We start from the raw sequence: 15,448 nt of genomic DNA, 5'->3' as shown, positions 1-15,448 counted from the left end.
TGGTGACTCATGCCTGTAATCCCAGCCAGCACTTTGGGAGGCTCAGGTGAGCAGATCACGAGGTCAGGAGATTGAGACCATCCTGGCCGACATGGTGAAACCCCATCTCTACTAAAAATACACAGATTAGCTGGGCATGTATCAGGGGAAAATTCAGCCAGATATTGGGCGAAATTCACCCCCGATATTTCACGTAGGTTCTTTTCTATTTTCCCTAAGTGTCAGCCAGTCTGAGAAATAAAGGGACACAGTACAAAACAGAGAAATTTTAAAGCTGGGCATCCGGGGGAGACATCACATGTCGGCAGCTTCCGTGATGCCCCCTGAGCCGCAAAACCACCAAGTTTTTATTAGTGATTTTCAAAAGGGGAGGGAGTGTACGAATAGGGTGTGGGTAACAGAGATCACATGCTTCACAAGGTAATAAGATATCACAAGGCAAATGGAGGCAGGGCTAGATCACAGGACCACGGCGAAATTAAATTGCGAATGAAGTTTCAGGCACGCGTTGTCCTTGATAACATCTTATCAGGAGACAGGGTTTGAGAGCCGACAACCGGTCTGACCAAAATTTATTAGGCGGGAATTTCCTCCTCCTAATAAGCCTGGGAGTGCTACAGGAGACTGGGGTTTATTTTATCCCTACAGCTTGACCAAAAAAGATGGCCGCCCCCTGAAGCGGCCATTTTAGAGGCCTACCCTCAGGGACGCATTCCCCTTCTCAGGATGTTCCTTGCTGAGAAAAAGAATTCAGCGATATTTCTCCCATTTGCTTTTGAAAGAAGAGAAATATGGCTCTGTTCCACCCAGCTCACCGGCAGTCAGAGTTTAAGGTTATCTCTCTTGTTCCCTGAACATTGCTGTTATCCTGTTCTTTTTTCAAGGTGCCCAGATTTCAGATTTTTCAAACACACATGCTCTACAAACAATTTGTGCAGTTAACGCAATCATCACAGGGTCCCGAGGTGACATACATCCTCCTTAGCTTACGAAGATGATGGGATTAAGAGACTAAAGGCAGGCATAGGAAATCACAAGGGTATTGATTGGGGAAGTGATAAATGTCCATGAAATCTTCACAATTTATGTTCAGAGATTGCAGTAAAGACAGGCATAAGAAATTATAAAAGTATTAATTTGGGGAACTAATAAATGTCCATGAAACCTTCACAATCCACGTTCTTCTGCCATGGCTTCAGCCGGTCCCTCCATTCAGGGTTCCTGACTTCCTACAACAGGCATGGTGGTGTGTGCCTGTAATCCCAGCTACTCAGGAGGTTGAGGCAGGAGAATTTCTTGAACCTGGAAGGCAGAGATTGCAGGGAGCCAAGATCGCACCACTGTGCTCCAGCCTGGCGACAGAGTGAGATGCCATCTCAAAAAAATAAAAAATAAATAAAAATCATAAAAAAACTTTAAAAAAGAGTACTGATTCATTTATTTACTTTCAAGTCTTTATAGTATTCCATTTTACGAATATACTCTAGGTAGGCAGTTGAATTGTTTCTAGTTATTATGAATAAACACATTATAATATTATTTAAACTGCTGCCTTGTGCTCATGGTCAACAGTTTTTCTGAGTTACACATAAGGCATAGAATAGCTGAGTCTTTTTTTTGTTTTGAGACAGAGTTTCGCTCTCGTTGCCCAGGCTGGAGTGCAATGGTGCAATCTGGGCTCACTGCAACCTCCACCTCCCAGATTCAAGCGATTCTCCTGCCTCAGCCTCCCAAGTAGCTGGGATTACAGGCATGCACCACCATGCCTGGCTAATTTTGTATTTTTAGTAGAGATGGGGTTTCTCAATGTTGGTCAGGCTGGTCTTGAACTCCGAATCTCAGGTGATCTGCCCACTTCGGCCTCCCAGAGTGTTGGGATTACAGGCGTGAGCCACTGTGCCCAGCCAGAATAGCTGAGTCTTAAGGTGTACACATATTGAATCTTTCTAGGTGATGCCAATCAGTTTTCTTTTTTTGTTTGTTTGTTTTTTTGAGGTGGAGTCTTGCTCTGTCGCCCAGGCTGGAGTGCAGTGGCGCCATCTCGGCTCACTGCAAGCTCCTCCTGGGTTCACGCCATTCTCCTGCCTCAGCCTCCTGAGTAGCTGGGACTACAGGTGCCCGGCACCATGCCCAGCTAATTTTTTGTATTTTTAGTAGAGATGAGGTTTCACCGTGTTAGCCAGGATGGTCTCGATCTCCTGACCTTGTGATCCACCCGCCTCGGCCTCCCAAGGTGCTGGGATTACAGGAGTGAGCCACCGCGCCCAGCCCTGCCAATCAGTTTTCTAAAGTGGCTGAGAGCAATCTATAAGAATTCCCTTTTCTCCATATCCTTGTGAGCACTTGTCAGACTTTCACATTTTGGTTAATCTAGTAGAGTGAAATGTTATCTGTGTTTAACTTTGCATTTTTATGACTATTCTTGAGGTCGGGTATCTTCATATGTTTACCTTCATTTAATCTTCCATGAAATGCCCATTATTTTTTGTTTTGTTTTGTTTTGTTTTGAGATGGTGTATGGCTCTGTTGCTAAGGCTGGAGTGCAGTGGCAAGATCTCGGCTCACTGCAACCTCTGCTTCCCGTGTTCAAGCGATTCTTCTGCCTCAGCCTCCAGAGTAGCTGGTATTACAGGCACCTGCCACCACGCCCAGCTAATTTTTGTATTTTTAGTAGAGAGGATTTCACCATGCTGGCCAGGCTGGTCTCGAACTCCTGACCTCAAGCTGTCCACCCATCTCAGCCTCCCAAAGTGCTGAGATTACAGGCGTCAGCCACCGCGCCTGGCCCATCCATGTCTTTTGTCATTTTTTGTATTGAATTATGTATTTTTAAAATAGCAAGGTATAGCACTAGTACAGAGGGGTGCATAAAAATATAAATGGGGTTGGGCACAGTGGCTCTTGCCTGTAATCCCAGCAGTTTGGGAGGCTGAGGAGGGTGGATAGCTTGAGGTCAGGAGTTTGAGACCAGCCTGGCCAAAATGGAGAAGTCCTATCTCTACAAAAATTAGCCCAGCATGGTGGCTTGCGCCTGTGTTCCCGGCTACACGGTCCCAGCTACCCAGGAGGCTGAGGTGGGAGGATTGCTGGAGCCAGGAAGTCAAGGCTGCAGTGAGTCATGATTCCATCACTGGACTCCAGCCTGGGTGACAAAGCAAGACCATCTCAATAATAATAACATAAATGTACTCTTTAAAGAGTAATTTTAATTCAGGCCGGGCTTGGTGGCTCATGCCTGTAATCCCAGCACTTTGGGAGGCTGAGGCGGGTGGATCACAAGGTTGGGAGTTCAATACCAGCCTGGCCAACATGGTGAAACCCCGTCTCTACTAAAAATTCAAAAAAAATAGCTGGGCATGGTGGCGGGTGCCTGTAATCCCAGCTACTGGGGAGGCTGACGCAGAGAATTGCTTGAACCCGTGAGACAGAGGTTGCAGTGAGCCAAGATTGTGCCACGGCACTGCACTCTAGCCTGGTGACAGAGCGAGACTCTGTCTCAAAAAAAAAAAAAAGTAATTTTAATTAAAACAGCTATGTAACCACCACCTAGGTTAAAAAAAAATGGAATGTTGCCAACACTCTAGAAGGATTCCATTTGCCCCTCCCTTATTACAATCCCCTTCTATACTCAGAGGTCATTACTACTCAGACTTTTCTGGTAATTATAATTACTTCTCCATTTTCTTTATAATTTTGTTAACTGGGAATTCTCTTGAACAATATATTTTAGTATTGCCTGCTTTTGAATGTTTTGAAAATGAATTCATACAGTAAAAACGTTTTTGTCTTTGGTTTCTTATATTCACCATCATGTTTGTGAGATTCACATTGTTTCATATGACTGTAGATCGTAAATTTGTGTTGCTTTATAGTATCCCATTGTTGATTGGTAGTTTTACTGCTGTCTAGTACACCACAATTCACTGAACTGTCCTACTGTTGATGGACACTTGGGCTGTTTCCAGCTTTTTGTTCTCATGAACAATATAGCTAAGAACATTCTTGTAATGTCTCTGGATACACTTGAGCAAGATTTTCTCTAGGGTAAGTACTACTTTCTAAAGCAGGTGTTCCAGTTTACATTCTTACCAGCAGTATATGAGAATTCCCAGTAGCCTACAAACACTTGCTACTGTCAGAGTGCCTAGATTTTTTGTTTGCTTTAAGACGGAGTTTCGGAGTTTTGCTCTTGTTGGCCAGACTGGAGTACAATGGCGTGATCTTGGCTCACTGCAGCCTCCGCCTCCCGGTTCAAGTGATTCTCCTGCCTCAGCCTCCCAAGTAGCTGGGATTACAGGCTTGTGACACCACGAGTGGCTAATTTTGTATTTTTAGTAGAGACGGGGCTTCACCATGTTGGTTAGGCTGGTCTCGAGCTCCTGACTTCAAGTGATCCACCTGTCTTGACCTCCCAAAGTGCTGGGATTACTGGGGTGAGCCACCACGACTGGCCGTATCTAGGTTGCTGGACTGCAGTGGCACGATCTCCACTCACTGTAACCTATAACCTCCGCCTCCCAGATTCAAGCAATTCTTCTGCCTCTGCCTTCCCAGTAGCTGGGATCACAGGCGCCTGCCACCACTCTTGGCTAATTTTTTTTTTTTTGTATTTTTAGTGGAGACGGAGTCTCATCGTGTTGGCCAGGCTTGTCTCAAACTCCTGACCTCAAGTCGGGAGTCAGGAGGTCAAATAATCCGCCTGACTCGGCCTCCCAAAATGATGAGATTACAGGCGTGAGCCACCACCACGTCCGGCCAGAGTTCCTAATTTTTGCCAATCTAGTGGGTGTGACTTAAAAACCAATCAATTGAAACTAATTGTGGTTTTAATGCATTTCCCTGATTCGTAATGCGCTTGCACACCTTACATGTTTGTTGACTATCTGGATTTTGTCATTGCCAAAGCACCTGTTCAGTAATTTTATCCATTTTTCGATTGGGTTGTCTGTTTAGATCCTATACATTCTAGATAACTGCCTTTGTCAATCATATGTGTAACAAATTTCTCCTACTGTGTGGCTTCTCTCTTATGATGTATTTTTTTTTCCCACTCTTCAGTCGTAAGATGGTATCACTTGTAAGTTCAGTCATATACTTGGCATTTTGGGTTCATCATGGAGTTATGTATTTTGAAGGTCAGATTATTTTTGTCGTAACCCAGTCAAATCAATTGCTTCAAGTTAGTTGTTTTTGTATCATATATTCCCACCCATAGGTCCTGAAGATATTCTAGAACGTTATTTCCTACAAGTTCTGGATTTGCTGTACGCGTTCAGGTCTCTAAGCCACCCGAACTGTGTGTGGCTGGAAGGATCGCTCCAGGATCACTTAAGCTGGCGGTCCCTCTTCCGGCTTACCTCAGGGGCGGGCATCGAGGGCCTGTTGTTCCATCAGAAAGATCTATACTTTGCTAATAAAGGAACGTTTCGTGTCCAATAAGGTTTTCGTCATTACCGTGAAAACGCCACCTTAAGCTTATTTCGCCTGTGAATATTTAAGGGAAAAAAACATCCCGGCAACCAACTGCTAGGCGACGGACGCTAAGCACCTCCTCCCCGCTGACGCCAGCACCCGCCTTTTCCCGAAGTCGCAACACGCAGGCGCGCCCCGGCTTGCACGCCACGCACGGAAGTGCGCCTGCGCTAGGAGACGCCCCGCCCAGCCCCTGGCCGACTATAAAGTGTCGAGCTTCTCCTCGCGAGAGACTTCGTGCTCATGCTCGCTGCAGGGGTCGGAGGTCAGGGCGAGCGTCTCGCAGGCCGTAGGAGAAAGATGGCGGTGGAGTCGCGCGTTACCCAGGAGGAAATTAAGAAGGAGCCAGAAAAGCCGATCGACCGCGAAAAGGTGAAGGCCCCCTCCGCTTTGAGGTCCGGGAAGAGGTTGGGGATGAGCCCGGCCGGGTGCAGAGGCGCGGCCTGTGTGCGGGAGGAGATGGTGTTTTTGGTCTCGGGGCGGCTCGGAGGCCGCAACGCCTCGGGAAGAGAGATGAGGTCCGGGTTCGCAGCTGGTGTTTTTAACTTATGCCCTTCCGTTTTCTCTCTCCGTCAGACATGCCCACTATTGCTACGGGTCTTCACCACCAATAACGGCCGCCACCACCGAATGGACGAGTTCTCCCGGGGAAATGTACCGTCTAGCGAGTTGCAGATCTACACTTGGTGAGGAGGGCGGGGTGGGCTCAGGGACCCGGGCTGGGAACCTGGAACAACAGTTAATTGCCTTTGCCAGTGTAGAGTTATTCTCCTTGATTTCAATTTCATTTCTCCACTTGGGGCCTTCGGACTCAGCTTTCAGGAAGTTAGAAGTTTTTGTTGTTAGGTGAAAGGAGATTTGCCTGTATTGTAACGCTTTTGTGATTAATGTTGTAACTTTTGGGCGGTTAAGAATGGACAGACCCAAGATTGCATTCACTGTTATGGCTGCTAGGTACAAAAGTGATAGGTAGATAATTAAGTTGTAGTATCCGCCCTAAAGGGACTCATAGTCAAATAAATTGCACTAGGACAACATGGTAAGGGAGAGTGATGCTGTCGAGTGGTATTTGTTATTCTCAAAGAGCATTTCCACGTAATATTAAGCCTTAGGTACCAAAGCACCAAAAGTGAAAAATAAACTACCAAAACCCGAGTTATTTCTTCTCTAAGGGTTAATGGAAAAGCTTTTGATATGTGTTTAGTGAAGATGGTTCCTGAATGTTTATTTCTTGGGTGTACCTCCCTACAAACTACTGCAGGCTTGTCTTTAGTGCTGCACGTAACTCCTTGGATTGACACCATAATGGCTTTTTAGTATAAATAAAAGGTGTGTAATTGAAAAATATATGTATATACTCTCTCCGTATATTTTTGAGACAGTCTCGCTCTGTTGCCCAGGCTGGAGTGCGGTGGTGCCATCTCGGCTCACTGCAACCTCCACCTCCTGGATTCAATTGATTCTTCTGACTCAGCCTCCCAAGTAGCTGGGATTACAGGTGCCCACCACCACTCCTGGCTAATTTTTGTATTTTTAGTAGAGATGGGGTTTCACCGTATTGACCAGGCTGGGCTCAAACTCCTGACCTCAAGTGATCTGCCTGCCTCAGCCTCCCAAAGTGCTGGGATTACAGGTGTGAGCTACCGCGCCCGGCCTAAAATAAATTTTTTATTGTGATAAAAAGATGTTATAACAAGCCAGGCACGGTGGCTTATGCCTGTAATCCCAGCACTTTGGGAGGCTGAGGCTGGCGGATCACTTGAGGTCAGGAGTTCGAGACCAGTCTGGCCGGCGTGATGAAACACTGTCTCTACTAAAAATGCAAAAATTAGCCAGGTGTGGTGGCTCAGAATTGTAATCCCAGCTAATTGGGAGACTGAGGCAGGAGGATCCCTTGAACCTGGGAAGTGGAAGTTGCAGTGAGGTGAGATTGCGTCACTGTACTCCAGCCTGGGCGACAGAGCGAGACTCCGTCTCAAAATATATATGTGTGTGCATATATAACAAAATTTGCTGTGTTAACCATTTCTTTTATTTATTTATTTTATTTATTTTTTTATTTTTTTGAGATGGAGTCTCGCTCTGTCACCCAGGCTGGAGTGCAGTGGTGCGATCTCGGCTCACTGCAAGCTCCACCTCCCGGGTTCACGCCATTCTCCTGCCTCAGCCTCTCCGAGTAGCTGGGACTACAGGCACCGCCACCACGCCCGGCTAATTTTTTGTATTTTTAGTAGAGACGGGGTTTCACCGCGTTAGCCAGGATGGTCTCGATCTCCTGACCTCGTGATCCGCCTGCCTCGGCCTCCCAAAGTGCTGGGATTACAAGCGTGAGCCACCGCGCCCGGCCTCCATTTCTTTTATTTTTATTTTTTGGGTCTGACTCTGTCACCCAGGCTGGAGTGCAGTGGCACGATCTCAGCTCACTGCAACTTCTGCCTCCCGGGTTCAAGCGATTCTCACGCCTCAGCCTCCTCAGTAGCTGGGATTACAGGCGCCCGCCACCACGCCTGGCTAATTTTTGTATTTTTGGTAGAGACAGGGTTTCATCATGTTGGCCAGGCTGGTCTCGAACTCCTGACCTCAAGTGATCCGCCCGCCTTGGCCTCCCAAAGTGGTTGGATTACAGGCGTGAGCCACTGCACCTGGTCATTAACCATTTCTAAGTGTACAATTTGGTGGCATTAATAGCATTCAAATTGTTGTGCAACCACTGTTTCTACAAGTTTTTATCCCTCTCTCCAACAGAAACCCTGTACCTCATCCCGCCTTTTTTTAATTTTTAAAGAGACAGAGTCTTGCTCTGTTCCCCAAGCTGGATTCGAGCTCCTTGGCTCAAGCAGCTGAGACTACAGGCACACACCACCATGCCCAGTGTGCCGGTACCCGTTTAAGGACACTCTGTGCCTATTAATAATTTCCCTTCCTCCCCTGCCCCATCTCCTTGTAGCCTCTAACGTATTATCTGTCTGTATATGAATTTGCCTATTCTGCATATTTCATTTCAGTGAACTCGTTACAGTATTGGTTATTTTGTGATTAGCTTATTTCATGGTGTTTTTAGGGTTAATGTTGTAGCATCCATTTAGCCTTGTCAAGGCTGAATCATATTTCGTTGTATGTATGCATCACATATGTACTCATCTATTGATGGACACTTGGGTTGTTTCACCTTTTTTGCCATTGTGAATAATGCTGCTGTGAACATTGGCATACAAATGTGTTTGTGTCCCTGCTGTCAGTTCTTTTGGGTATGTACCTAGGAGTGGATTCCTGGGTCATATGTTAGTTTTGTTTAATTTTTGAGGAACCACCAAACTTTTTCATAGCAGCTGCACTATTTTATATTCCCCAAAAGATGTATAATTTTAAACTATTTAAGCCCTGTACACTAGAGCTAATCCCTTGAAGATCGGGACCTTGTCTTATTTGGAGGTGCTTGTTAAATTTATGCAGTAGTGTAATACTTGTACTTAAGCATCACTCAAAGGTAAGTGTTCTAGGAAGGTTGATTTAGCTTATATGGAAGAACTGTTGAATAATGGCTTGATGAAAATCTCTTTTCAGAAATTAAAGTGTATGCTTCTTCCAACAGATAAGAGTTCCTATTTGCCAGGTGCTGTGTGTGCTTAGATCCTGAGGGTATAAAGTCAAGAAGGTACTGCTCCTCCCTGTAGTAAGTCCTTTTATCAGGGAAAGCGGATGAATAGAGTGATTTTTAGGGTTAAAATGGCAGAGTGAGGTTGTTCCACAGACCTTCTACTCTGAATCAAGAAAAAAAATTACAAAATCCTGTCCTAAACTATACCATACATAAATTGCAACCAAACAAAGCCTTAAGTTATATATCTCGGCCGGGCGCGGTGGCTCAAGCCTGTAATCCCAGCACTTTGGGAGGCCGAGGCGGGCGGATCACAAGGTCAAGAGATCGAGACCATCCTGGCTAACACGGTGAAACCCCGTCTCTACTAAAAAAATACAAAAAATTAGCCGGGCGCGGTGGCAGGTGCCTGTAGTCCCAGCTACTCGGGAGGCTGAGGCAGGAGAATGGTGTGAACCCGGGAGGCGGAGCTTGCAGTGAGCCGAGATTGCGCCACTGCACTCCAGCCTGGGTGACAGAGCGAGACTCCGTCTCAAAAAAAAAAAAAAAAAAAAAGTCACCTCTAAGACAGATAAACCAGTGTGACCTCAGGTTTTTTTGTTTTTGAGACAGAGTCTCAGTCTGTCACCCAGGCTGGACTACAGTGGCACAGTCTTGGCTCATTGCAGCCTCCGTCTCCCAGGTCAAGTGATTCTCTTGTCTCAGCCTCTTGAGTAGCTGGGATTATAGGCTACAGTTGTGTGCCACAATGCCTGGCAAATTTTTGTATTTTTAGTAGAAACGGGGTTTCACGACGTTGGCCAGGCTGCTCTCGAACTTGAGCTCCTGGCCTCAGGTGATCCACCCGCCTTGGCTTCCCAAAGTGCTGGGATTACAGGCAGGAGCCACTGCACCTGGCAAAAAAATGTATACTAGGTTATTTCTAAGATGCTTATATTTTAAAATATTTTTTCAGATTGTGCTCTATTAGCTCAGGGGACTATATGAAAGTTGCATTCAAATCAGTATTTGCAGGGTAAGAAACTTTATTGTGACAAGAGCCTGTGCTTCATCATAAGAAAATTTTGTCTATTTCATTGGCTCTAGGACTCTTATCTGTTGTAAAACTTAAGATTCTATCTAAGAAAGAAGAAACACATCTGGCTGGGTGCAGTGGCTCACGCTTGTAATCAATCCCAGCACTTTGGGAGGCTAAGATAGGTGGATCACTTAAAGTCAGGAGTTTGAGACCAGCATGGCGAACATGGTGAAACCCTGTCTCTACTAAAAATACAAAAATTACCTGGGCGTGGTGGTGGGCATCTGTAATCCCAGGTACTCAGGAAGCTGAGGCAGGAGAATTCCTTGAACCTGGGATGCGGAGGTTGCAGTGAGCCGAGGTCACGTCACTGCACTCTAGCCTGGGCGACAGAGCGAGACTCTCTCAAAAACAAAACAAAACGTCAGTATTAAAATGCTTTCCTAGTATATTGATTCTGAGATACATTCCAATTTCAGGGATGCTAAAATGTGGAAGGGTACGTGTCTTAGAACTAATGGGATACGTCTATTTTGCATATTTGGATTTATTTAGACTAGTTACCCTTAGGTAAAATCACTAGGCCATAAGGTGTTGTGTAGCAACAGAAGATAGCATATAGAATCTCTGAAGTCCCTTTTAGCACTAAGAGTCTAATTAATTGAAATTTCCAGCAGTAAGGCTGGTACACGGAGTTTTTGGAGGCAAATAGTATTTTTAGCTGCTTTAAAATTAAACTCTAGTATAAGACCCTGGCAGTTTCTAATGTAAGTCACAACTCAGATATATGTAATTAACTCATTGTCAGTATCCCTTTTAATATTATTGATTAAGCAAATGTAAATGTCTTTTTAAAAAAAAATCCAGGATGGATGCAACCTTGAAAGAACTGACAAGCTTAGTAAAAGAAGTCTACCCAGAAGCTAGAAAGAAGGGCACTCACTTCAATTTTGCAATCGTTTTTACAGATGTTAAAAGACCTGGCTATCGGTAGGTAACTTCTCATTTTTAAGTCCTGTATTCTCTTTGTTTTTAGTATGTTTTAACTGATACAGATAACTCCTTCAATGAATCTTGTTAGTGGGAAAATATGGGTTTATATTAATACGTGGTTTGGTTTAATAAAGTAGTTAAATTTTGGAACTGTGTTATAAAATGATGGAGCAAATCCAGTGCCATATTCACTTTGTAGTACATAATTGGGTTTCATTGATTTGGATCCATTAACAGTTGATTTTCTTTCTTGCAGAGTTAAGGAGATTGGCAGCACCATGTCTGGCAGAAAAGGGACTGATGATTCCATGACCCTGCAGTCACAGAAGTTCCAGATAGGAGATTACTTGGACATAGCAATTACCCCTCCAAATCGGGCACCACCTCCTTCAGGGCGCATGAGACCATATTAAATTCTATTTACTATTTCTTGAATTTATTTTTCCGTCAGTTATGTAAAATAAACTTACTCTTTTTCCTCCCCTGATTATTGCCATTAAGCCTTTAAATTCTAAACAAATTATAATGCATCATCTATTTAGGAATTAGATTTGGATGTACTATTGTATGATTACTAATAGAAAGTCTGTATGTTTCAAGCCCTTCTGTAAAATATGAAGAAAAGTGCTCTTAGCATTCTGTGTAAAACTGTACTGTTAAATATATGTGTGTAATCAGCCTGTCTGTGAAAGTTAATGGAGGCCTGGGAACAGGGTTTATTCTAAGTAGTGGAGGAGCGTATGGTTAAGCCCAAAGGGGCACAACAAGAAAGCCACGGATGTAATCAAACATGAGATTGTGGTGTAGACTGCTGTATGCAGTTGGAAAGGACATGTGAGAGGGAGCTCAAGTGGCAGCAGAGGCAGTTTGGAATAGTATAAGCTGAGGCAAGTTGAAGAAGGTGTGTTGGAAGAGATTGTCCCGCCTTGATCAGGGTACCATGACATAAAAGGTTAAAGAAAGGCACCACAATGAGCACTTAAATTTTTAACATGTGGGGAATAGGGCATTTTAAAGGCTGGAACCAGTTCAGAGGAAACAAGGGTTTCGGTACAGGTAGAAAGGTTTACCTTGGAGATCTGCAGATGGAGGGAGGGGTGAAGGAGGAATCTTGAGACCCAGGGAGAAGAGCCAAGGACAAGGTCAGGCTGAATAGGAGGTATTCACACACCCTCTTGTGTGCTAGGTACTGGCGTGCATCTGATTTGAGAGGCAGTAAAGCAGTGAAGACCAGTGCAGCAGAACATTTAAGTCCTGATTGCAGCAGTGACTCTGCAACCTTGGATAAATTGTTTGAGTCTTTATTTTGTAAAATGGAGATAACAGCCTATAGGATTGTTAAGACTGAATATTTTAAGAGCTTAGAATAGTGCCTGACAAATGAGAAACAATAAATACTGATTATTGGCCATAAAGTGATATTAAAACTGGATCTCTCCTCTTCCATGGCACTACTCTCATTTTGAAGTTTATGAACAGTATGACAGTGTATTATAAATTCCCTTTAGTTTGTTACAGTAGCCAATTGAAAGTGTATATCCCAAAATAAAAAAAAAAAAAAGTACTAGCAGCAATAAAATTGCACTAGTTTTATCTGGTACATACAAAAAATAGCCATTTAAAATCTAATGATTCTGTGGAATTGGTGTCCCTGTTAGCAATGGCAGAGACCAGCCTGGAGCCTAGATCTGGTGCCTCTTCTGTGCTGTGGTTTACCCCAAACCTCTAGGTTGTTTATTCATTCAGATTAGATAGACTGGAGCCATAAAGTTAATTTGCACCTAGCTTTTTGGAGAATAGCCACGATTAACTTCCTATTTGTGGTGGCAGTGACGGGGAACCCTGTGATTTACTATGCAGATGAAGAGGGTAGGAACTAAATAAAGGACTTTGTAAGCCAAAGTGGTTGGGCTGGTTTGTCAAATTCCACCCTTTGCTTGGTTCCAACATGGAATTTTTCCTTTAAAGATTTCAATATTCCATCAAAACTACAGTTAGAGAATACCTAGTGAATTTATTGAATATAATGCCAAGAATCAAAAGACTTGTACTAGTTTACCTCTGGCTTTGGTAAGTGTGGCTTTGAGTAATAACTGAGCTGTTTCCCCACATATAAAACAGAAATAAGTAGTCATCATGACAGCGTCTTGCTCAGTGCTTTAGTGTCTGCCCTGGTTGCCTCATTTGCTCCTAGGTATTTTGGAATTGACGTTTTCCCTTTGGAATATGTGTTACAGTACATGATATTGCCTATAATGTCTTTTTAATTTTTCACGGTGTACAAACACCGGGACGGTTATGCCCAGCTGATCATTGACTCAGGTAATGTTTTAGGTATCGGTTTTATGCATGTGAGGGGCAGATGTGAATGGGGGTAGAAAGAAACATTAGGCTAGGTTTAAAATTATCTAAAATTGAACATAATAAGGAGCTGAACTTGATATACCTCTTTCTTGTTCAGTTAAACACATTTCAGACCTGTTTTTGTGAAACAGAAGGCAGCACTCTAAATCAAGTTTGTAACTAACTATGATTTAAGTGTTTACTTGTGCCAAACACAGATGGTTCCCAAGTTATGATAGTTCAACTTTAGATTTTTCAGCTTTGCAATGGTGCATAAGCAATAAGCCATTCACTACGGTCCTCAGCTTATTATGGGGCTACATCCCAATAAACCAGCTGTGAACTGAACATCTTAGGATATTTTCAACTCATGATGAGTTTATCCAGACATGACCCCGTAAGTAAGGAGCATTGATACTGTGCTAAGGAACAACTTTACCAGCATTACCTCATGTAACCACAACTGAGATACAGTGACTATAGTTGCCATTTATAGGTGACAATGAGGCCCAGACTGAGGGGCTATTTAACAGCTCAAAAATGGGGTATTGGACCTAGGTAGCCAAAAATAGAGGATTGGTTGAAACATTTCCAGAAATAATGTTCTTTCATACTCAGTTGTTTCTTTTATCCTCAGTTTCTTACAGTCTGGCATCCACCCACACTACACTGACACACTATTCTTGTAGTGATGTTATTCCCTACAAGTAGCAATTTTTGCCTAGTTACCTAAAGTAGACCTCTTGTTTTTATACAAACTCAAAATGCCTCTCAAAAAAAAAAAATAGGACATGGTCATAGTTTCCACTTTGTGTTAAGAGCAGCCGGATGTCTGCCTGTTCTGGTTTGTCTTCTATTACTTAAATATAGGTTGCTTTTGCAAATAAGTAATTTCCTAGAGTCTGCAATGGCACAAGCTTGAAGGAAGTTATGTTTATTCTGTTAGAAAGGATTAATCATGACTAGGCAACTATTCTGTGAAGACAAAATCATGGATTCTCCCCCTCAAGAAATCTTTATGGGAAATAAGCTAAACATAAAAGTAATTTTAATACTAAAAAGTAGTTGTAATAAGCAAAAGTCCTTAGCCTGGGAATGTTAATGCAGACTTTATTATAGGAAGGTGTAATGATATCCCTACCTCATAAAACTTGGGAGGAGTCAGTGAAATTAGGGGAGAGCCTGGTGGGCAGTGAATATTCAGTAAAGGTAGGCTATTTTAAAGAGAAAAGAGGTATTTCTAGCCCCTTCAATTTGTGCCTTCAGCTGTTCAGAATTTCCTGCTCTACCCACGGTACTATGTCAACCCAGTTACAACTAACTCATAAGAAAATTTAACCAGGATTTGGCCGGGTGCAGTGGCTCACACCTGTAATCTCAGCATTTTGGGAGGCTGAGGTTGGCAGATGACCTGAGGTCAGGAGTTCAAAACCAGCCGGGGCAACACAGTGAAACCCCATCTCTACTAAAAATACAAAAATTAGCCAGGCATGGTGGCACATGCCTGTAATCCCAGCTACTCGGGAGGCTGAGGCAGGAGAATCACTTGAATCTGGGAGGCAGAGGTTACAGTGAGCCGAGATCTCACTATTGCACTCCAGCCTGGGCAACAGAGGGAGGCTCAAAAAACAAAACAGAACAAAACAAAAAAGAATGAAGTGAACCTTCTGAGGGATATTAAAAAATCCTTGAAAATTTTAGATGAGTGCCTATTTTATGTACCAGATGCTATGAACCTGGCAATACAAAGATTTGACACAGATGCAGATCCTTCCTCAAAATCTTACAGTCTAGTAAGGAGGAAAAGGTGCAAATATTGATAAAAGGTGGACAGAAAAATGTCACAAGAAAGAACTGCTACTGAAACTGTGGTAGGATAATGAATGGTTTTCTACAGATGGCATTTAAGCTTGTTCAACTCCTAAAAGTGGAGTGGGATCTACACTCCAATAAAGCGCACAGCATGAACAAGAGAGGAAACGATGAGCTCACAATCAGTAAAGCACTCACCTACTGACCTTTGG

At 43.6% G+C, this 15,448-nt stretch overlaps 1 protein-coding gene and 1 non-coding gene across 2 annotated transcripts; one reads left to right on the top strand and one right to left on the bottom strand.

Annotated features, from left to right (window-relative positions):
- Window positions 1-4,620: 4,620 nt before the first annotated feature.
- On the top strand, window positions 4,621-12,983 carry SAP18 (Sin3A associated protein 18). Its single transcript, XM_055245037.2, has 4 exons — window positions 4,621-5,844; window positions 6,049-6,158; window positions 10,956-11,078; window positions 11,338-12,983. Exons 1-4 carry the CDS (start codon window positions 5,716-5,718, stop codon window positions 11,492-11,494), a joined length of 519 nt encoding a protein of 172 aa, XP_055101012.1. The 5' UTR covers window positions 4,621-5,715; the 3' UTR covers window positions 11,495-12,983.
- Window positions 5,050-5,121, bottom strand: LOC129464254 (small nucleolar RNA SNORD27). Its single transcript, XR_008651493.2, has one exon. It is a non-coding gene; the product is annotated as a small nucleolar RNA SNORD27 (small nucleolar RNA).
- Window positions 12,984-15,448: the final 2,465 nt, after the last annotated feature.

The sequence above is a fragment of the Symphalangus syndactylus genome, chromosome 15 (genome assembly GCF_028878055.3).
Source record: "Symphalangus syndactylus isolate Jambi chromosome 15, NHGRI_mSymSyn1-v2.1_pri, whole genome shotgun sequence".
Taxonomy (NCBI): Eukaryota; Metazoa; Chordata; class Mammalia; order Primates; family Hylobatidae; genus Symphalangus; species Symphalangus syndactylus.
The sequence above is the reverse complement of the archived record's forward strand: the minus strand, read 5'-3'. Positions and strand labels throughout refer to the sequence as shown.